At 47.6% G+C, this 23317-nt stretch overlaps 1 protein-coding gene across 6 annotated transcripts in view; it reads right to left on the reverse strand.

Annotated features, from left to right (window-relative positions):
• The window catches only part of Pacs2 (phosphofurin acidic cluster sorting protein 2), a 64218-nt gene that overhangs the window by 22310 nt on the left and 18591 nt on the right, over window positions 1-23317 (reverse strand). For 4 of the 6 annotated variants that reach the window (XM_041633187.1, XM_041633191.1, XM_041633188.1 and 1 more), the window contains exons 2-8: window positions 10831-10918; window positions 9311-9400; window positions 6698-6823; window positions 3930-4092; window positions 3118-3191; window positions 2706-2786; window positions 1397-1456 (exon numbers count right to left, since the gene is read on the reverse strand). In XM_041633187.1, the coding sequence (XP_041489121.1) occupies window positions 1397-1456; window positions 2706-2786; window positions 3118-3191; window positions 3930-4092; window positions 6698-6823; window positions 9311-9400; window positions 10831-10918 (682 nt within the window). The remainder of the gene's footprint in view (window positions 1-1396; window positions 1457-2705; window positions 2787-3117; window positions 3192-3929; window positions 4093-6697; window positions 6824-9310; window positions 9401-10830; window positions 10919-23317) is intronic. The other 2 variants (XM_041633192.1, XM_041633189.1) reach the window with 1 other exon arrangement.

The following is a 23317-nucleotide window of genomic DNA, read 5'->3' on the forward strand; positions in this document are numbered from 1 at the left end:
TCACATGTATGTCTGGTGTTGGTAGAGGCCAGAAGGGGGCACTGGATCCTACGGAAGTTTTTAAGTTGTCATGTGTGTGCTAGAAATTGAACTTAGATCTTCGAGAAGAGCAGTTAGTCAGTGCTCTTTTCTGCTGAACTGTTGTCTCTCCAGCCCCTATATTTTAGTTACAAAGATCAACAAGTTTAGTTCTAGCACAATAATGCCAGTTTAAGATAATCAACAGCTCCACACAGGTGTGGGCACACTCTAGGACTGCTATGTGGTTTGTGAGTTGGACGGTGCTTGTGCATAGTTCCTAGTAACTGGGGGTGCAAAGACAAGAGATGCAGTTCTGGCTAGATGGTCTTCTCCTCATGTGAAAGGGAACAGCACAGAACAGATATGGAACAGATCACATGGCTTGATAACCTGCAAATGTGGGAGATTATTCCTATGAAAAGATAAACGTTCTTTCCCTGACCAGTGTCCATGATATTGGCTAAACCTTCCAGTTTAGGTTGAGGCTCAGAAGCCAGAACAGAAGTTGAGACTCAGCCCTATTGCTTTGGTGAACATGAAACTCTATGGTCAAGATCCAACTTCCTCCACGTGCAAGCCTGCATGGTCGTAGGCCGGGTGGCTTCCCTGCGATGTGCACACTTTCAGCTAAGCTGTGTTTGTCTCACTATGAGTTGCAAGCTTCAGGATTTAGGGCCTAGAGGCTATTCCACTGAAACAGGCTGGTGATGTTTTAGAGTGGATACTGGCCCTACAGAAAACTCTATGGCTAAGAAGAGCCACCTTCAATACCTGCACATGTGAAGAGCAACTGTTAGATGTTGGTGCTAGAGCTGAATTGGGACCCTGCTGCTATAAGTTGTGGCCCTTGCACACATGGATGTAGAGGGTGTGTGCACACTTTGAGGATCAAACATTCAAGTGTCCCCTCTCTACTGTGGGGCCAGACTCTTGACTCTGTTTTATGATTTTTCTTTTGATTATGAACAAACTCAATACCTAAGACTGGAGATTAGAGAAAATCTAAAAAAACCAAAGATTTGTGGCATGTTGACTATAGAACAGGCTGTACACGGCAGGAACTGGGGTAGGGAAACTCTGCACCTTCCATTTACTTTCTCTACAAACCTGAAACTGCTCCCCAAAAGAGTCTATTTATAAGAACCAATGATTAGACCTCTGCTAGTCCTCCTACAGGCGCACTATGACTTGGGAGTTCAACAGAAACCGGTAGGTGAGCCTGGTTCTTTGCCGGCCTCTCACAGCTGCCATCCAGGCTGGCAGGCAGAGGGCAACACCACACAGATCTGGCCTAGAGCTTCACTGGAGCACATTTTACCCAGCAGGACACCAGGGCACTTCAGCAGCTATGCAAAATCCTGCCTGACCCACTCACCTCCTCTGACACTTTAAACCTGCGCAGTAGCGCCACCACTTTCTGCTTGAAGTTCTGTTGCTGAAAGACAAGAAGTACAAGAATCCCACATTAGGAGTGATAGGGGAGGGAGGCCACATTCCTGAGACATAGCAAGGAATTGCACTCTGGACTCAATAATGAGGGACAGGAGAGATAGAGCTCATAGCTATGAAAGTGTGAACTGGGTATAAATACAGCCACGAGCCCAATTTTAGTGTCTGAAAGCACAAACTGAGGTCAGATTGAGAAACATGGGGGGAAGGGGGTAATCCACACCCACTGAGGGGCAACCAGGGAAGGGCACAGGGTGGCTCTGCAGTTCTAGAAGTTTCTGCAGGTCTTTCAGGCTCTCTAACACCTTCCCACAGCTCCAACTCCCAGAAAGGGCCCTGACCTCGTCTTCAGAAGGAGACTGCCACCCTGTGGGAGGTACTCAGGAAAGCACAGGATTGATGAGACAATGGGACCTGTACACTATGAGTTCAGTGAAGCTGCTCACACTGTTGGCTGTAGTACCTCTGCTCCAGCCATTGTCCTCCAGGTACTCTCAGCCACCCTTAAAGAGCTGACCCTAACAGGGAGGGTGCTTCCTGCACGGTCCCTCAGGCTGGCCCATGAGCTCCAGATGGTGCTGCCTGTATTCAGGGGAGATCCAGTTTGTATCCAGAGCAGCTTCTGCACTGTGGCTACTGTCTGCCCACAATCTCCTTTTCACATCTATCAAAGGCTGACAGTGCTGTACCTGGTCAGTACTGGTAAGAGGCTACCAATTCAGCCAGTCTTGCAGGCTAGTTCTGAACTCTAAGGTGTTCCAGGGCCCACAGATGGTCACTGTACAGGCTGAGAATGGGCTGAAGCCTATCCCAAGTTTCCTCCCATGGAAGAAGCCTAACTCCAAGTCTCTGTGTTGGCAGACAGCCCCTGCCCCACCCCCAAAAAGAAATTGATCCCACTCATGGTGAGTCTGAGTACTGTGTGATGGGGAAAATAGATCTTCAGGGTTCCAAGGCCATGTAAAGTTGGCGTGGGGCATGAGAGAATGGCAGCCAGAAGACAACCCTGTCTGGCTTATGTTCATTTGGACTGACAACAGTCAGGTGCTAGCTGACAGAATTCTGGCCTGAGGGCAAGTGAGAACTGTAAGAATCTTTTGGGTCATGTGTCATGTGAGGCTAAAGTCCTTGGGAGAAGCTGTCTGCCCTCTTGCTCACAGTCACCCATGAGCCTCCCAGCCACTGCCCACCCTCCTCACCCTTCCCTAGTGTTAGTAAAACTAGTTTCCACCGACCCTGGTCATGGACGTCGTTCTTACTATCGAGCGCCGCTGCTTCTTGGGTTTTCCCACATCAAAGTCATCCTCATCAAGATCCTGTGTAGACATGCACAATGCCTGAGGCCACAGCACCTGCACAGCAGGCCCACCCCATGACACTGCGACTGAGGCCATCACTTGGCAGTCAGTTCCTAACACTCTGAAGCCCTGCAGGGCAGCCTACGGACATCTCCTAGCCCCAGGGAGGAAGCAATCAGGTGCCACACATCAATTCCCCTGCCCTTCTCATCCCATGTGGCACTTGAGACCCACAGACCTCATACGGCCTAGCACAGGGAAGTCACCTTTAGTCCCAAGTCTCTTATCTATGGAGGTAGAAGGGGGGGGCTGTCAGGGTGCCTCTCCCACCTTAGGCTCAAACTGTTACCTGCCCTTGTACAGCATCATCACTGGCTTCCTGTTCAGAGGAAAAGCTCTCATACTCCTCCTCTGAGTAGTTATCTGTAGAATGAGCACACAGAAGGAAGAGTACCTTTAGATTCCACCTGATGCCATGGCAATGAGTTGGCAACAGAATGTCCCCCGGGAGCAGAGGAGAGCTGTAAAGAGATAGCCCCAGGTAGACCAGGAAAAACTTGGGACACCAGAGCTGTAGCCCTGAGCACCAAGAGCCTAAGGACAGCAGGCCACATGGGTATGGGGTCGGTGGAGCAAGAGAGCAGGGCAAATACAGTGACCCCAGTTGTCATGGCAGCAAGAGATGATGGCTGCTGAGCACCTGCCCCACACCAGATCCCAGGTGTTCAGAGCACCAAAGGTACTGCACAACAAACCCCCACGACACCTACATATTGTAGGTATACAGAACTTGTGATTGAACTTCAACAGCACACATGACTTTCCCCAAAAGGTTCTAATTAGAGAGAAATTCAAGAGACACTGCCGGGCAGTGGTGGCACACACTTTTAATCTCGGGAGGCAGAGACAGGTGGATCTCTGTGAATTTGAGGCCAGCCTGGTCTACAAGAGCTAGTTCCAGGACAGGCTCCAAAGCTACAGAGAAACCTTGATTTGAAAAAAACAAACAAAACAAAACAAAAAAAAAGAGAGAGAGAGAGAGAGAGAGAGACATATCGTATCCTACCCTAGGACAACCACACTTGGGACAGCCCTCCTACACATGTGGGCAGGAAATGCCATGAGCAAAGCAAGGCAGAGGAAGAAGGCACAGTGACTTACCTGTGGACTTGGCCTTGGGGCCAGCCTGCATTGCACTATCCTCATGGTCGATGGGCTGGCTGGACAGGGAGACGATCCAGATCTCAGCCACCTTGACAGAGGCCTCTTTGATGTTGCTGCAGAGGCTTAGCACCTGGCCACCCTCAGAAGGGTGCTGCATCACCTGGGGGGCATGGTTCTAGACATCAGGAGGGCTACCACCCCAGAAAGCTCCAATACTCAGGAGCAGCACACACCTAGAAGAAGGCTGCACAGGAAACCAGAAGAAGCCCAGGGACCAAGAAGATTGGCTGAGTGTGCAGGTCAGTGGCAGGCTTGTTATTTCTCTGACTACAAGCAGACATAGGAGTGTATCTTTAGACCACCCAATTCTGGCATCCCTGCTGCCCCTTGAAAGTCACTCAAATAGTTCCTGGCTCCCACTCACCTCTATCTAATGTTCCTGTCTGGGAACCTCAGTAGCAGGTACAATGTGAGACTGGGGGTCACCCAACACTGGAAAACTAGATGTCTAAGTTGTGTTTATAGAAGCCAAGATAGAATAGATACAAACATGGGCCATGTCTTTAATGGCATAAGAAGCCCACCAGGCCTGACTCACTGGAGTGCCAAGACCTGAATAAACTGGATAACTGCTATAACAAAGTCAGGAACCTAGCAAGGACAGGTGGCAGACCTGTCCCTGAAGACCCTTTGCACGTGCAAAGCTGCTTTGGGGTCATCTAATCAGACCCAAATGTTAAAATTTTAGAGAATTAAAAAAATTAGTACCTGGAGCCAGCAAGATGTCTCAGCAGATAAAGGTATTGCTGCCATACAATGACCTGAGTTCAATCTCTAGTAGCCACATGGTAGAAGGAGAAAATCTATTGCCACAAATTGTCCTCTGACCTCCATACTCATCTCTTTCCCTCTCTCTCTTTCATACACACACACATACACACACACACACAAAATATATAGCAAATCTTTAAAATTGGGAATTGATTTAGGACAACAATCAGTGAAGAAAATAAATTTTAAGGACACTTACATTTATTTTTACCAACATTTCAGAAACCAGGAAGGCAGGCCAACAGCTCCATGCCAAATACTGGGGCCTTCAAGTGCCGAGTGCACATAGGAGACACATGGAAGAAAACCTCTCTTACCTGATTCTATAGATGCACTAAGTGCTTGTCCCCTCCCAAGAGTGACCTCAGATTTGAGAACAGTAATCTGTTCAGAAACTAATATCTAGTTAGGACGCTAACCCCTTGCAGCACCAGTCAGTGTTGGAACACAGGACCATGGGTTGAGGGACACCCAGGCTTGTGTGAAACGGGATGGGGGACGGGGAGAGTGCATGAGTGTGCATGAGCCAAGATAAAGGTGGATTCTCTTTACCTAGAAAACCCGCTCTCTGGCCTCCTCTACTGGGAGGTTAGGGAACTTCTGCTAAAATCAAGCCTGTTTGCCTGTCTGATCACAGCAGCCTACTGCTCTCTGGGACATCCTGAGAAAGGCTGGCCCTGCCTAGAAATTCAGTTCCTTCACCTACAAAGTACCTTTTGGGCCAAGTAGGGCCCCAGGTAGATGGGCACAGACAAGGCCCTGCCAGGAGGCTTGTGCCTAGCTCAACCCTGTTCTGCTGCCAGCCCTTTTCTTCATGCTTTCTCAGCTTCCCTGGCCCAGAACTCCTGGCCCCTGGCTACAGTTGGGCTTCTGGGAACATCTTGAATTGGTACTGGCTGGCTAGGCACAGTCCTGGATAGTAGCAGTTGCCACTTCAGCACCTCTGTAGCTCAGCACTCAGGAACTCTGACCACCAGGAGCTGGTGACACTGAGTTACCACAACAAAGGGCTGAAGCCAGATCAACCTGGGGTCAGCCTCAGGTGGAGAGGGTAAGAAACAGAAGAGGGCAGTATGAGAGGATGAATAGTGGGCTTTGGGAACTACAGCTACCGAGTGAGCGGAGCCTTAGGAGTGACAGGATACAAGAGGCATATCATTCTTAAAAGCATAGGTGCTGCAGCAAGTATACCTTCGGGATGGTCATTTTGGCACAGCCTAGGAAACTGAAGGAAAAGCCTTTGTCCAGGAGGATAAGGAAGTTCCAAGTGACTGGATTGGGTGCTTAGGCCAGAGGAGAGGAAGAGGAAGGGGAACCTGAATGCACAAGTGGCTGAGTAGACGCTGGCAGCCCAAACAGAGTGGGTAGTTCAGGTTGGGGACAGTGCCAACCTCAGGTGGCCACCAACACTTGCCCCAGACACTAAAAGGAAATCCAAAAGATGAAAGCTCTATGACCTAGGGATAGAGTGGCCAATGCTGAGCTGCCCCTTCTCCCAGGCCATTCCTATAGCTAATAAGAGTCCAGCTGTTCAGCTTGGCGGCTTCATCTGCCTAGGAGCCCATGTCATCTCTTCAGTCTCCCCAGAACACAGGGCCTCCAAGAGACATGCAAATCTGCAGCTGTTGTCCTTCTTTTTCCTACTGCTCATCTGAGCTGCTAGGGCGGAGTGAAGGCTAAGGGGGCACCAGGAGGAGTGCAAGCACTCTTCTGGGAAGTGGAGTACACCTGGCTACAGGTACAGGAGTAGCCACACTGTGCAGCCTGTGCAGCATAGGGCTGAGGACTTGGGAAGTATTCACAGAGTGGCGCTCTCCCATTACAGTGGAACCCAACCATGTGGATTCTCTGACGACTTGGAAAATGGTCTATCAGACACATAAAAGAAATCTGTTCAGAGTTCTGGAGCCCTGGACACCAGCCCAGAAACCTACCTCAGCCATGTTGATAGAGCCTGCAGCCAATGTTTTATAGCCAAGGATTGTTCTGTTCTTGTATCGCTTTCTGCGCTGCAGCATGATCTGGAGCTTGTTGCCTTCTCTCTTCAGGAAGTGGGGGTACTATAGACACAGGTAAGCTTGTTTGAGGCCTGGTGCAGCATAGCACAATAGACCACCCCGAGGAACACCTGCTGACACTGTTAAGGCCTTGCAGTGTCCTGGTCCTTACAGCCCTTCAGCAGCCCACCCTCAGGAATCTGCAGTATCAGTGAGGCTACCTTCTACTTAGTGTCAGGGGTTCCATTTCCACACTAATGGAACTTATCTGCTAAACTATTTGGGACGGGTTTACATGTTTAGGGACATCTGAAGAGATTCTGGCAGCCTGTCAGTACACAACTTCCCACATGGTCCTAAGCCTCTGGTACCCTCCCAAATGTGGGAGTAGCTGGGTGCCTTCTGCAGCTGACCTTGTGCACCCCTTGGCTAAACTGCCAGGCAACATTCCCGTCTGCTGTAGGTTACCATGCCTAGGACCTGCACTTGTGAGAAGGGGCTTCACTCGGTGAAAGCAGTTCCCACAGGATTCTCAGAGCTCACAACCAGAGCCTGGTGTACATTCTGGAGGCGGGGTCTCCAAGTAGGCTGGTCATTCATACACATTTCTCAGAAGCCATAGGGCCATGTACTTGACACAGGTGTGTTTGGTGAATTATATTTCAATAAACTGGATTCTCTGCAGTACTGCACAATACCCAGAAGCAGATGGTCTGGGCTGACAGTCTACATTCTCCACAAGGCACTCAAAGGACTCTGAATTTAAGACACTGAGTTTTCTGAATTTCTACATAGTCCTGCCAATCTTTGCTAAGCAAGAAAATAAAATAACCCTACTTGATAATATATTTGATCCTTGTCATGCTTAATATTGACTGTGACCTTGAAGGATCTAGAATCGCCGGGAAGACAAGTCCCACCTAGGGTGCTCCAGTCAGGAGTATCTAGACTAGGCTATCCTTTCAATGCACCTATGAGGGATTATCTAGATTAGGTTAACTGAAGTGGAAAAACCCACTCTAAATATAGGTAGTTCCTCGGGTTCTAGGCTGGAGGAAACGAGCTGAACATCAGCAATCACTGCTCCCTGATTCCTGACTGTGGGTGCAATGTTACCAGCTACCTCAAGCTCCTGCACAACCTGGACTTTCCCCCCATGATGAACTGCACCTGAAACCATGAGCCAATAGAAACCTTCCTTAAGTTTACTTCTTACCAGGTATTTTGTCACAGCTATGAAACAGCTAATACAGACCTCATTATCCATTTTCTTTATTACGAGAGGGGGTGGGGAGAGAATCAATAAGATTTTCTAATTTTTTTCCTTTTTTTAATTGATATTTATTTATTTATTTATTTATTTATTTATTTTGGTTTTTCGAGACAGGGTTTCTCTGTGGTTTTGGAGCCTGTCCTGGAACTAGCTCTCGTAGACCAGGCTGGTCTCGAACTCACAGAGATCCACCTGCCTCTGCCTCCCGAGTGCTGGGATTAAAGGCGTGCGCCACCACCGCCCGGCTTTTAATTGATATTTATTGAGCTCTACATTTTTCTCTGCTCCCCTCCCTGTCTCTCCCCTCCCCCCTTCAATCCTCCCTCAAGGTCCCCATGCTCCCAATTTACTCAGGAGATCTTGTCTTTTTATACTTTCTACTTCCCATGTAAATTATATCTATGTGAGTCTCTCTTAGTGTCCGCATTGTTGTCTAAATTCTCTGGGATTGTGGTTTGTAGGCTGGCTTTCTTTGCTTTATATTTAAAAACCACTTATGAGTGGGTACATGTGATAATTGTCTTTCTGTGTCTAGGTTACCTCACTCAAAATAATGTTTTCTAGTTCCATCCATTTTCCTGCAAAATTCAAGCTGTTCTTATTTTTTTCTGCTGTGTAGTACTCCATTGTGTAAATGTACCACATTTTTCTTATCCATTCTTCGATCGAGTTGCATTTAGGTTGTTTCCAGGTTCTGGCTATGACAAACAAAGCTGCTATGAACATGGTTGAGCACATGTCCTTGTGGCACGATTGAGCATCCTTTGGATATATACCCAAAAGTGGTATTATTGGGTTTTCTAATTGTTTAAGAATAAACCTTGGCCAGGCAATAGTGGCACAAGCCTTTAATCCTAGCACTTGGGAGGCAAAGGCATGTAAATCTCAGTGAGTTGGAGGCCAGCCTGGTTTACAGAGCGAGTTCTAGGGCAGCCAGGGCTGTTACACAGAGAAACACTGTCTTGGGGGAGGAGGGGAAAAAAGAATAAACCTTGATCAAGAGAAGATGGGCACAAGTAACTCTGACAAGGGTATGGCCAACATCCAGGACACTGAGAAGGTGTATCCATCACTCAGAGAACTGATGAGGAAACATGTCCCTCACCCCCAAGGAATTAACCAGGGTATGTCTATCACTCTGAGCTCTGCCAGGAACTGAGTCCATCGCCTCCAGGGCACTGAACAGAGTAGCCATCACCCTGCACACCAAGGAGGAAGAGTTCATTATCAGAAGCACTGACAAGCGAGGGTCATCATTATGCAGGTGTCAGACTCACCTGGAGAGAGAAGGTCAGCGCCAGGTCTGTCTCCACCTGTCCACTGGGAGGCAGCACAATCTCATGCGATCTCAAGACGCGTTTGGAGCCCTGGAAGGAAACACCCTTCTGATCTAGAGCATGTTAAAGTGAACCAGCTTAGAACATCCTCACACCAACACTCTGAACTAGCATAAAGAAGGCCTCGAAGCATGGGGATGGGGTTTATGGGTATGAGTAGGAATATTTGTCTGGACCCTGAAAACCTGATTTCACTGCTGGGTTCTGCCCAGGAGATGGAAGGGGAAAACCAAGAACAGCTACTTCCTAAGCAACAGTCACCAAAGCTCAGCCCAGGGCACTGATGGCCTCTGTAAGGACAAGGCACAGCTATGAGTGTATGAGCCAACAAGGTACGCCACTTAAAACACATACTGTCACAGGGACAGGAAGGACAGCAGATGTTTAAGACATATTCAGACTGCGCAGGTGACATAAGGGCAAAGGCGCACAAAGCCAAACGAGTGGAGACTTGCCTGCCTGCTTAGATGCCAAGAGCCCATAGCACCTCAAGGGAGAAGTGGTCTCCTACATCTTTACCATAAACAGAAGCCAGGCCTCCTTGAACTCCAAGCACACATCTCAGGGAAAAGTGAGAGTCCTGCATGGATGAGAGGGTTCTGTGTGACAGAGGAGACCCTGAATGACAGATGAAAGTCTTACCGAGCACAGCTGTTACAACAGGTCTAGGATGTGTCCAATGCCACAGGTAGTATGTGTGGGGTCAAACATGAGCTACTTCATCCGGGCGATGATAGCACATGCCTTTAATCCCAGCACTTGGGAGGCAGAGACAGGCGTATCTCTGTGAGTTCAAAGTCAGCCTGGTCTACAGAATGAGTTCTAGAACAGGCCCCAAAGCTACAGAGAAACCCTGTCTTGAAAAACCAAAAAACAAACAACCAACCCCCTGAAAAACAAGATACGGGCTACTTCAGCAGGACCCAGGTACTCCTGGAAGAGGGTCACAGGTCAGTAGCACACAGGTGTCCCCCTCACCCAGGCACATACAGGCCTGCTTGGTATGAGGTTGCCTGACACTTGCCCTGCATATGTCAGTAGAGGGCCACCAGGAGCTCCATCTGAGCAGCCAGGAGTTAAAATCCACATTCTGCCTCCTGAGAGTGGACCTAGAACCTGCAGTCTTCAACATAGCAAAGGCAGCCAAAGGGCTAGTGGATGTGGATGCATCCGGAGGGCCAGTGAGGCTCTCCCCAAGAAGGGTGGGATTCAAGCCTATCCAGTTACAAGCTGCTCAAGGAACTCATGAGGAGTGGACAAAACACTGGGGTAGGTTCTAGTCCAGAAAGCCCCTTGTCCTGTCTCCTCTTCCTGTTCTTGTTCAAGCCTGTCACCCTGGGAGAGGCATGAAAGAAAGCTCTGGGTGGGTGGCTCAGTGTAGGGTAGGGTCTTTGAGAACGGTCCAGGGACCATGTGAGAGTGAGGCTGGCCACACTTGTGGGTGAGTGCTGAGGGCTTACCTGCATCTTGACAGCGATCACCACGGACAGGAGCTCCTTCTCCAGCTCCCGGAGCACTGCCAGTTTCTTTAGGGTCAGGCTACACAACCTGCAAGACATAGTACAGCCTTGTAGCATGCTTCCTATTATGCTGGCCAGTTGCCCAGAAAGCTGCGGGTCTGGCCTGTTTCAGCTACTTTGGGCATCCCTGTGAGGGTCACAAACCAGGAGGGGCTGGATGGAAAGGTCAGAGAAAATACATCTGAATGCCAAGCATGTGAAACTGAAGAACAGGGAGTTTTCCAAAGGCCAGGGTGCTGGCACCAACAGGATAGCTCTTAGCTGTGGGAAGACAGTTTTCCATCCCAGGATGGCTGCCCATCCCATGCTGTCACCTCCATGAAGGCGTGAACTCACCTCAACATTCTGCTCTAAGGCTTCCGACCTACATGGAGACAACTGCTGCCTACTAAGGGGAGTCTGCTGACATGCCCAGGATCCACTGCAGCTGTGCAAGCATTTGCCAACCAGTGAGCACAAAGCCTTCTGCAGAACTCTTTATGTCTGACTCCTTCCCAAGTAAGTGCGCACCTTCCTGGAGTTACCTGTGTCACCCACACCTGTGCACACATTCTAACACACTAACACATATATACATGAGCCCCTGAAACAACCTCTTGAAGACAAATAGGCCCCCCAAAGGTGTGGGAATTGCACACCTGCCTTGGCACTTTTCAGAAACCTCCACAGCAATCTATAAATACTGATAGCTTTTCTACCTAAATCCTGCTCTGTGACACTTGTCCAATGGGGCAGCACAATAAACAAGCAGCTGTCTAAATTAAAATGGCACTGATACCAGGTGTGGTAGCTCACGCCTTTAATCCCAGCACTTGGGGGGCAGAGGCAGGCGGATCTCTGTGAGTTTAGCTTGATCCACACAGCAAGTTCCACACCAGTCAGGGATACACAGAGAGATCCTGTCTCAAACAAACTAATAGCACTGCTTCACATTCAAGACAAACACGTCCTTAGAAGTCTAGGTTGGGCCCCAAATGGCAGGTCTGAAATTCTGCTTCCACACTTGAGCTACCACAGGTCCTCAACGTGACAATGAAATAGCAAGAAGACAAGAGGCACAGTGCTGGAGCTTGGCTTCCTCTCACATGAAAGCAACACGCTTCTGCCCTGGTGCCTGAAAACTATGTGTGGGGAAAGTGCTCCCTCAGCTGCCCTTCCTACCCTGGCCACAAGAGATGTCAAAAAGCTATCTGTGTCACAGGAAGTGTCAATCACTTTCATGGAAAAAAACAGTGATCCACTTAAGAAGGAACCCTCTCTATCTCAGCTTTATGACAAGGACCCCATTCTACTCTTCTGTGTTTAAGATTGGGACCCCACTGGTCTTCACTGACAGGGTGACTAAGACGAGGCTGTCTGCACTGTACCACGTTCAGATAAGAGAAGGGACAGGCAAGGGTCTCCCTCACAGGATGTGCCCTGACTCAACATCAGGAGCTGCAACCTGGAGACAAACACAAGTATCCCAGGCAGTCTGATGCCGGAAAGCCAGGAGCTCAGCCAGAGGTAGGTGGGAGTGTATTTCAACACCTATGGTCACCAGACAGAGCAAGATCAGCTCCTAATGGACCACCAAGGTCACCAGCTAAGCTGTACATGCAACTCTGGGAACCTGAAGGACTTCGTCTCACTATCTGGGAAACTATACAAATGAAAACTTACAAGCTATCTCTTTCTGGAATTTTCTATGTAACATTTTCATACCACAGCAGAACTTGGAAAACTGAACTATGGGAAACAAAACCGCAGTTGAGAGGTGGCTGATCTCACACCTTCTTTCCTCCTCTCTCTCTCTCTCTCTCTCTCTCTCTGTCCGCCCTTCTTCTGAAGAGGTAACTATTGCTTCCCCCATTCTCCCCCCCCCCATCTATCTCTATCTCTTCACTCCATAATCCCCCTACCCATTAAATAAACTCTATACCCAAGCTCTCTCCACATGGCATATGTCTATCTCCTACCTTACGCAGTCTCCCACCCGCCAGGGTCGCGCCACCGAGCATCTTTCAACTGTGATAGCAAGGCAACTGGAAAGCACACAGTTACCTGGGAAATGGCTCTGAGGAGACAAGAGTCTCTCAAAGGAAACTAGGAAGTGTCAGGAATGGAATAAAAATGAAGACAACATGTCAAAATTTGTATGAGCATCAATGCTTCTGCTGTAAGAAAAAATTCCAATGAGTACACTAAGCTGCACAAAAAAACTAAGAACAAGGAGAGAGAGGGAGAGAGAGAGAGAGAGAGAGAGAAGAGCAAACTGAACACAGAGAAAGCATTAGGAAGGAAACAATAAAGATAAAATCAGAAACAACTTGAAAATAGAGAAAATAAAAACCAGATGCTAGTCCTTTGTGAAGACTGAAAAAAATTCATAAGACCTCCAGTCACACCAAGATAAAAAGAAGACAGAAAATTCTCTTTATCGGGAATAAAAGTGCACTAGCGATCTCAGATATTCACTCCACAGCAGACAAAACCACCCTTACTGCTGCCACCCTCCAAGCTTATCAAGCTGAAACTGGTAGTGTTAGCAAAGCCAATGAAACACAAATGCTCTGAAGAGAACACTGGCAAATTCAGAGGCGTGGAGCAGCGCTTGCCGAGCATGCGTGAGGCCTGGGATTCCATCCAGAACACAGGAAATGCAAGCGGAAGACAGGGGGAAACAAACAAATCTACATACCATCTCTAGAAAACACACGAGAAAGGAATGCCTCAACTCAGGAGATCATCATTGCCTTTCTACCAAAAGCAGACAAAAACAGCCCAAAAATAAATTTACAAAAGCTGGGTTTGGTTGCTGGCACTCACCCACAGTCCCAGCACTCAGGAGGCTGAGATAAGGTGATCTGGGCCACACAGTCAGACCTTGTTGAAAGAAGATCCAGGGTGAGGAGCAGGAGAGAGGAAGGGACTAGGGAAAGAATACTACAGTCTTGTCATGAACATAGATGGAAGGCTCTTCTGCAGGTTATTTGCAAGCTAAATCTACCAAAACAAAGATATTCATTATTATACACGCCCAAGTGGAGATTTGTTCTAGGAATAAAATGCCAATTCAGCATTTGAAAACAATTTTAATAGACTATTTCAGCAAGCTAAATAAGGGGAAAAAACAACAAAACAAAAAACCCACATGTACTCTGAATCAAAATACTGTGGTTTGGTTCAGTTTCCTCCTGGAGTCATGCATTAAAAGCTTGGGCCTGTGACACTATTGGGTGGTAGAACATGTGAGGAGGAGGACTCAGTGGAGGAAGGACCACGGGACCCAGCCTCCTGGGTTTGTTTTGATTTTGTTGCTGGCTATCATGTGAGTAGCTTTCATTACACCTGTGTTGCCATCATGACGGCCACTCTACCACAGACTAAAAGCAATCTCTGTAACTTGGAGCCCTCTAAGTTGGTTCCTTGGATGTTTGCTATCATGCCAGAAGTCAACTGACACAGAAAGCTGGCACCAAGTGAGGTTGCTGTGGCAACAACTGAGGATGCGGGGAGTCCCTTGGGCTGTGTAGGAGGAATGTGGTAGTTTACAGAAGGCTGGAAAGACTCCAGCTCACTGGGCAATTCTGACATTCACCCTAAAAACTCCCAGCAAGCCAGGAAGAGAAGGAACCCCTCAGTCTGCACTGTCACAGCAGAAGCAGAGCCTGTTCCCCTTCAGACAGGATGGAGGCTGGCCTGACTGCTCGCACCTGTGTTTCACGAAGCCGGCTCCTGCCCAGGTCAACATACAAGGCAAGGTGACCAAAGACACAGGGTCAGAAAAGTAAAAAACAAAACCACCACTGTCTGCAGACAGCAGGATTGTAAATGGAGAAATCTAAGGAACGTAGGAAGAGTGAGGACAAGCTCCTAGGGCACAGGTTTACCAGGGTGACTGACTATAAAAAGCACCCCTGAGCCACATCTTGCTCCCAGTAGACAACTGGAAGTCAAGTATTCAAAAACATTCATTTATACTACTTCCAAATAAAGAAAATATTTAAATCCAAAGTAAATGCAGGCCTGTATGCTAGAAACTCCAAATGCTGGGCTGACAAGATGTCTCAGTGGGTAAAGGCACTCGCTGCACAAATCTGGCATCTGAGTATGATGTCTGGAACCCACATAAAAGCAGCAGGAAAGAACTGACTTCACAAAATTGTCCTCCGACCTCAATGCATGCATCTGGCCCGGTTATTTACATAAACACATTAATAATAATAAATAAAAGTTTAAAGGAAGCTTTGAATGATGAAGAGATCAACAACATTAGGAAACTGAGAGCCAGGCTACAGGCTATGTGTCAGTCTTCCCCAAACTAGTCTATCGATTTAGTACTATTTCAGTGAGACCACAAGAAGGGTTGTGTGGCTCAAGATCAACATGCTGATTTTAACTCTCACATGTGAAGGAGCTAGTACATCTAGAACACCTCTGAAGAAAGGGAAATAGTCTAGTTTTCCTGCCCTAACATCAAACCTGCACACAATGTGATGCCCACAGAAGGGGAAGCAGAGGTGAGTGGTCAGAGAAAGGATTATGAATTGGAATCCACCAAAATTTAGGATTCTGGCTGAAATGGTGGCCCACACTTTTAATCCCAGCACTTTGGAGACAAAGGCAAGCATCTCTCTATAAATCTGAGTCCAGCCTGGTCTACATACTGAATTTCAGGCTAGCTAAAGCTACATAGTGAGAACCTGTCTGAAACAAAAAAAGACTTTCTTCTGCAAAAATCACTGTTACAAGATAGACTTTGGAAATGGAGAGCTGGCTCAGCTGGCAAAGTGCTTGCCATGCAAACATGGGCATCTGAGTTCCATCCTCAAGCTCCATGTAAAATGTAATGCCCGTAATCTCAGCACTGTAGAGGCAGAGAAGAATTTCAGGGGTTCTGTAGTCCAGAACAACTGGTATACTCCAGAATCAGTGAGAAATCAATCACACACACGTATGTATGTATGTATGTACATTATGTATTTATTTAGATAGAGAGAGAGACTGGGGAGATGGCTCACTGATAGCTTCACTAGCTTCTCTGATACCCTCTTTGGGTATCTGTGGGCACAAGCCACACAGGTGGTACACAGACACACATACAGGCAAAACAGCCGTAACACATAAAATAAAACATAAACAAAAAATAAAGAAGTGAGCGAAGTGTTGGAACAGGACCTTCCGCTGGGATGCAGCCCCGGACGATGCCCAGCATCACTAGGCACTGGTAAGACTACAGCAGAGTTGCTCACAAAGAGAACAAACACCAGCATCAGGCACCGGCCAGAAGGAAGAGCAACTGGAAATCAGTCTGTAAGTTTCCATGAAGCCACACACAGCTCTCAACACAGCCACACAGACCTTGGAATTTAGCCAGGGAAAATGAGTCTGTTCACACCAAGATCTACACATGAACACTCACAATGGCTCTGTTCAGCAACCCGGATGTCCTTCCTACAAATATTCAGAAACCACAGTCAAAGGTCAACAGTTAAGAGCATTTGTTGCTTTCCAGAGGACCCAGACTTGATTCTCAGCATCTGCAAAGTGGCTTACAATCATCTCTAACTCCACCCCAGAGGGTGTTAGAAACACCCTCTCTGGCCTCTCTGGGTGTCACGCATACATGCAAACAAAACACCATAACATAAAATGAAAACAAAAACAACTTTAAGGTATGTTTTAAGCTGGGCAGTGGTGACACATGCCTTTAATTCGAGCACTCAGGAAGCAGAGGCAGGAGGATCTCTGTGAATACAAAGTGAGTTCCATGACAGTCAAGGCTACACGGAGAAGCCTTGTCTCAAAAAACAAACAAACAAAAAATATATATGTTTTAAAGAAGGAATTGCAAAGTCAGTTATGGTTAACTATAGGGACAGGGCACCTCTGGGTCATCATGATGGACAACAGAGCCCAGTGTCAGGAAGGTAGCACTGTAACCATCCATTCTGAAACATATACAACTGGTGGCATTGGTGGACCTATGGTCCATTCTAAAGAGGCATCAGGATTCAATTAGACAGGGGAGCAAGATGCTAACACATGGCACTTAGGAATAAAGACAATCCTGAGAGAAGACGTGTCAGTGAGGAGACGTGCATTTAAAGGCAATGCGGTTCCCCTGACAGGTGGCACACGTTCACATCTGAAAGTGATCTGCCAAGTATCGAGTGTTACCATCTCCTCTTTTACTGCATCCATTCAATGTGTGTGAGTAAAGAAGCAGCTCAGGGGCTGGAGAGATGCTGGAGAGGGTTCAGGGAACCCCAGAACCCATACAATGTGAGAGTGACAGGAACCCAGTGTTCTTGAGGCAGAGACAGAGGATCCCTGGAACAAATGAGATAGCTGCAGTAGTCAAAGTGGTGAGTTTTGGGTTCAGATGAGACACTGTGCCTGAATATGTCAGATGAAGAGTGATCATGGGGATACCAACATAACCTCTGGCTTCTACATGCATTTGCACAAACATACATGCAAAAACCACATGTGAGAGGAAGGTGGCAGAGGTAGCAGGGTGGGGGCGGTGGTGGCAGCAGCAGTAGCCAGAACAAAGTTCAAGGTCAGACTGGATCACGGTGTGAGATCCTGTCTAAAAGAACTAAAACAAAAACAAAAACAAAAACAAAAACAAAAAAGAATCGGCATGGTGCCCAATCCTACAGAGCTTTCTTTGGTTTCAGGAATAATGTGAGGTAGCAGGAGTCAGAGCAGCCTGCACCAACACGAGCTAGCAGGTATTCTCTGCAAAAGAGTAGGGGGTTTTCTTGGAGACAAAGCTCACACTAGCCCTGCGCTCATTACAGCTTTTTCCGTTGTCCTGAGAGGTGGTGCATATGCTAAAAATCTGCTCTATTCTTACTCTGAGGGTTGCCTCCCATGCTAGCTAGATCATGGTTTCCCTCTTGTGGGAAGCTAGTTAAAGGTATGAACAGGTCAGCTCTGGGGAAATCTATGCATGGGTGTCATTTTTGGTGGCAGGTCCCTTGCTTACTTCCTCCCTACCCAAGAACAGAACCCAACTTGAACCTAGAAGTGGAAGTCAGAACCAAGAATGAAATACCACATGGCCATCCATGCAACAGAGACACCTGCCATGCCACATATCAAAGAAGGAAGCACAACTAACTCAGCACTTCATTTTTGGCTTCCAGATACCACCAAGGTTGGCCTGGGTAGGCATGCTACCTACAGCATGAGACACAGTCCACTGGGGGTTGGGCTGGACCTTGATCTAATCTGACCACATCATGAAGGCAATGCTGGCTGGGGAGGCTGTGGAGTAGTTAAGTAAGGGATGTCTGTTGTCTCCTCTCACTCCTAAGGTGAAAGACCTAGGAGTCAAGGAGGTGGAGACCTGTGAGGGGGCTCGTAAGGGACCTGACTGCAGCACCATTCTTTCTGCCGGGTGAAGATACAAAAAGATGGCTAATGGGGGCTGGAGAGATGGCTCAGGGGTTAAGAGCATTGCCTGCTCTTCCAAAGGTCATGAGTTCAATTCCCGGCAACCACATGGTGGCTCACAACCATCTGTAATGAGGTCTGGTGCCCTCTACTGGCCTGCAGGCATACACACAGACAGAATATTGTATACATAATAAATAAATAAATATTTTGAAAAAAAAAAAAGATGGCTAATGATCCAGAAAATGACCCCAACGACACTGATCTTGGATATTTGCCAAAGCCCCGATCTTGGATATGTAAGTCTAGGAGGGTGAGGACTGGTTCTAAGCCTCCACATATAGCGATCATCTAACATTAAAAACACTGACAGTCCCTCAGCCGACACAGACCAACTTGTCTTGAAAGCAGCATATTTATTTCATATACATTCTAGAACTAGTTTGCCAGAACTTAAAAGAAATATGAATAATTTTATGAGAACAAACTTCATGTAGGGACAAGTGACACTTATTGACCCTGAGTCTTTGCTTCTCTGCTTCAGGCCTCAGATGTCTCCCCTAAGTCTTTTCTCTTCTGTGTGCATCCCAACCGAGGCATGCTCAGTAAACTGGTCCACCAATGAACTCTGCCCTCAGCACTTTTTATATCAAGGCAAAATCTCACTAAGTTGCCTGGGCAGGCTATGAACTTTCAATCCTCCTACTTCAGCCTCCTGAGTACCTGGATTTACAGGCATGCTTCATCCTGCTTTGTTGTCAGCAGGTAAATCTCTTGAGTTTGAGGCCAGACAGGGATACACAGAGAAACTCTGTCTCAAAAAACTAAATAAATAAACCAATGAGGTTGCCTGATTTTGTGTCTCACTGCACTGTCTCATATTTCCAGAGTAGTTTTGATAAGAACTGGAGAGATAGCTTGGTGGTTAAGAGCATGTCCTGCATAATCCTAAGGACTAGAGTTCAGATCCTGGCATGTGTATAAACAAGCTGGGCATACACGTGGATATAAATAGCATGTGTGTAAACATGTTATATATACATATGCATAAACAGCACGTGTATAAACAAGCCTGTAACCCTAGCCTTGAAAAGCTGATGCTTTCTTCAGGTCTTCATAATGCAAGGGCACGTGCACCCACACGAACATGTGCATACACTGAGACAGGGAGGGAGAGAGGGAGGGAGGGCGAATGGACAGTTGAAAATAGCTCTCTTCTGGCTTCAAACTACAACTTCTGATGCCTGCCGGTGTGCTGATGCCACACTGCCTGGAATTCTCTGCAGGGAGACTACAAACTTTGTTAGGAATTGGAAAACAAATTATATGAGTTTCTCCACAGACACACAGACACACATGTACACACATACAGATACATACAGACACACACATACATACAGATATACACACACACACCAAGAGCTGGGGAGATGTTTCAGTCTTTAAGAGAACATACTGCTTTTGTAGAGTTCCCAGCACCCACACAGTGTGACTTACAACTGCTTATAACTTGAGCTCCATAAGACCCGGTAATAACTTCTGGCTTTTGTAGGAACTTGCACTCACATGCACATACCCACACAGAAATAAGACAAATACACATAATTTAAAACCAAATTTAAAATTTTTATTTATATATAGGGGCAAACACATATGTCACAAAGTACATGTGGATGAGTCAAAGGAAACTTCCAGGAGTCAGTTCTCTTTCCATCACTGAAGTCCCAGGGATTAAGCTCAAGTCAGCAGGCTTGGTAGCAGGTCCCCGTGCCCACTCAGCCATCTCACTGGCCCTATTTCTTTGGTCTTAAAGACACATTCAAAGCTCAGCAGATGCTTTTCCTCAACCTACAGTTGACTAAAACACTTATGACCAGTGTTCCAGATTATTATACACACACACACACACACACGCACGCACGCACGCATGCATCTTGAGGATGACACTCAGGATCTTATAACACATACACTGAAGATAAGGCGTACTGCATTTTTACTGAGACCTATCACATAAGGTCAAGAGTGGAATTTTCCACCTGAGGCATCATGATGCTCAAAATACTTTGGACTCTGGAATATTTTGGACTTTGGATTATGGATTTTTCAACTGATAATTCACATTTTTCTGAAAAATTATCAAACTTTCATACTTACTGACAATGCTATGCTTGATATTTTGGTTTTTGCTTTTAGTCAGGGTCTCATTATGCCAACTGGCTGGCCTGGAACTCTCTCTGTAGACCTGCTTCTATCTCCCGAGTGTTGGGATTAAAGGTACGTTACACTATATTTAGCTAGTACTGTTGTTTTTGTTTATTGTGTATGGTGTATGTGTATACACGTTTATGAGTGTGCAGACATACACAGAGAGGCCATAGATCAACACCAGCTATCTTTGACTGTCTTCCGCTTCATTTTTTTAAAAAAGATTTTTATTTATTTATTTATTTATTATGTATACAGTGTTCCACCTACATGTATGCCTGCAGGCCAGAAGAGGGCACCAGACCTCTTTACAGATGGTCGTGAGCCACCATGTGGTTGCTGGAAATTGAACTCATGACCTTTGGAAGAGCAGGTAATGCTCTTAACCACTGAGCCATCTCTCCAGCCCCTACCTCCACATCTTTTGGAAGCCCATCGGCCCTCCCCTGCCCTCTGCCCAGTCTGTACCAGAGAGGGTTCTGACCTGGGGCTCCACATCACTGCAGTCAGATTGCCTACTCTCCCTGGGGCTCTACTGTCCAGTATCAGTAACAGAAGACAATGGACAGAGGCCTTGGGGAGAGACCTGGTATCTGTCAGAGACATTCCCAAGAATATGCTAGAAGGGGTGAGCAGGTATAGAAGGCTCATCCATTTCTCGATCATCTGTGAGGGCTGAATACAGAATAAATGAGGGCCTGGCCCATGGCCCTTGAAGATGAGGCAAGCAGTGTGGCAGAATGGCATGGGCAGGCTCCAGAAATGCTCTCAGTCTACATGGCTCAGGGAGCAAACACCTGGGCTGATCCTCATACAGTAAAATACCAGTCTTTCAGATATGTGGTCACCCCAGGTTAAGTAAGGGAACACTGCTTTAGGTGACAGTTGAAAGGTCAGCATAGAAAAGGAAGACCTGTAGAAAAAGAACAAACCAAATAGAGAAAAGAAGGGCAAGGCAAGTAGGGCCATCACCTCAGGAGCTGTAGATGTCACACCTGTTGCTGTGACTCTAAATGTTCTACCCACACCAGCAGCTCCTGAGATGAGCAGCTCAGGTATGTGAACACAAAGCACACGCATACCCACTGGCTAGGAAGAAGACGTCAGGCAGCAGCTAGAGAAGGCACCATACAAAGGAGGCTCTTCACATCCCTGCCACCACTGCAGTGACCCAGAACCTGCATACTACCACTCAGCAGCCCCTCTGTCACCCTCCCCTTCCCTACAGCCTGAACTCTCACCAGTGAGTACTTAACAGAATATACAGACCAGGATCTCCTCCATAGAAGTATACTCAGGCAATGTCACTACCAGAGAATGTCCTGGCCCAGAGCAGGTGACAACTGGCCACTATACACCACCCTAATAGCACTATGGAAACTAAAGGCATAAATGTACTTTATGGATTTCTTAAACCACACTAGCATCTTGGCTGGACTTCTAAAAACACTGATTTCCACCCTTTTCCTTCAGGCATGTGGTGGCACACAAAAGGTTACGACCTCTGCCTCACAAAGGACTAAATCTGGGGGCCCCAAACCTGCTGACCATGTTTGTTGGAGGAAAAATTGAAGGACCTTTTGTTCCAGGCACAGCCCCCTCTCACATGCCTGTCCACGTGGGAGCTGGGCTAGTGGTGATGGCTGGCCATTTGTCTCTCATGCCCTGCAGGCAGAGAAATACCACATGCCAGAACCCTGGAGGCCAGGCAGGGTGGTGCCTACTCCTGCTCAGGTCCAAGTGTCAAGGCCACATATGCAGCTCTGCCAGTTCTCACTGCAGTGAGCATCTGAGAGACTTGTTGGAAGGCATACTGTGCACAGTCTTGGAGGAGCAGGGTCTACGAGAGGCTCCAGGTTCATTCACTGTACTTTGAGTATCTGCTAACCTCTTTGAACCAGAAATGTACCTCTGTGGCCGAGAGCAGCTGTCAGTCCTCACTGGCTGAGCTCAGTCTTCTCCAGTGCCTAGCCCTTATCTGCACATGGGTGCCCCTGGGTAATGAGGAGAGGAGTCCTGGGGTGCCTTCTCAATGTCCCCACTGGCCAGCACTCAGGGCTAAGACAACTACTATAGAGGCAAGGGTCAATGGACTGGGACTAGGTCTGATACCCAACCACGGGACCTCTACAGTATCTCCACCTCCCTATCCCCTCAGTGGCCAGCCCAAACAAAAAGGGTAGTAGAGAGGGAGGCCACTCAGTCCTGGGACCAGGGAAAAGCAGACAGCACAATCAACAGAGAGCACCCATTTGTGTAATGTCTGCTGAGAGTGCAGGGAATCCTCCAAAGGGGCTCTGTGAGAGGGTCTAGGAACACACACAGAACTTAACTTGGGGCTGCACTCGCCAGGCACTCCATCATCCCACCAGGAGCCATTGGCATCACCATGCTGGAACCTGCCATGGGAAGAGTCTATCCACAGATCTGCATGGCCTGGTCTTCCAGCCCTATGACCCAAAGGCCCCAAAGGACCCCCCCCCCCATTCTCCCATTATAGCCCAGGAGTCCCAGGTACACGTGTGCTATGCACCCAACAGATGAGAGAAGGGGAGCCCTCTCTACTCTGCTCCTGTCTCCTGTGTCACACGCATTATGCGGCTGTGAGGGTGTGAGAGCTGATGGGAACTGTTCACCTGACTGGACTGAGATGCCTAGGAAACCATTAGAGCAGAGCTCTGGTGTGTCTGTGACGGCATTTCCAGGGACAACTAAATCATGAGCTCACCGACCTAATCAGTGAACCACTGACAGGTTCAAACCTGGAACAGATTATTGGAAGATGATGGGGCTCTGGAAGTTGAGGCATGGTTGATGTTTCAAAAGTGGTCAC

This window comes from Microtus oregoni, unplaced genomic scaffold (genome assembly GCF_018167655.1).
Source record: "Microtus oregoni isolate MIOR12 unplaced genomic scaffold, Mior012 000043F_ref0000047, whole genome shotgun sequence".
Lineage (NCBI taxonomy): Eukaryota > Metazoa > Chordata > Mammalia > Rodentia > Cricetidae > Microtus > Microtus oregoni.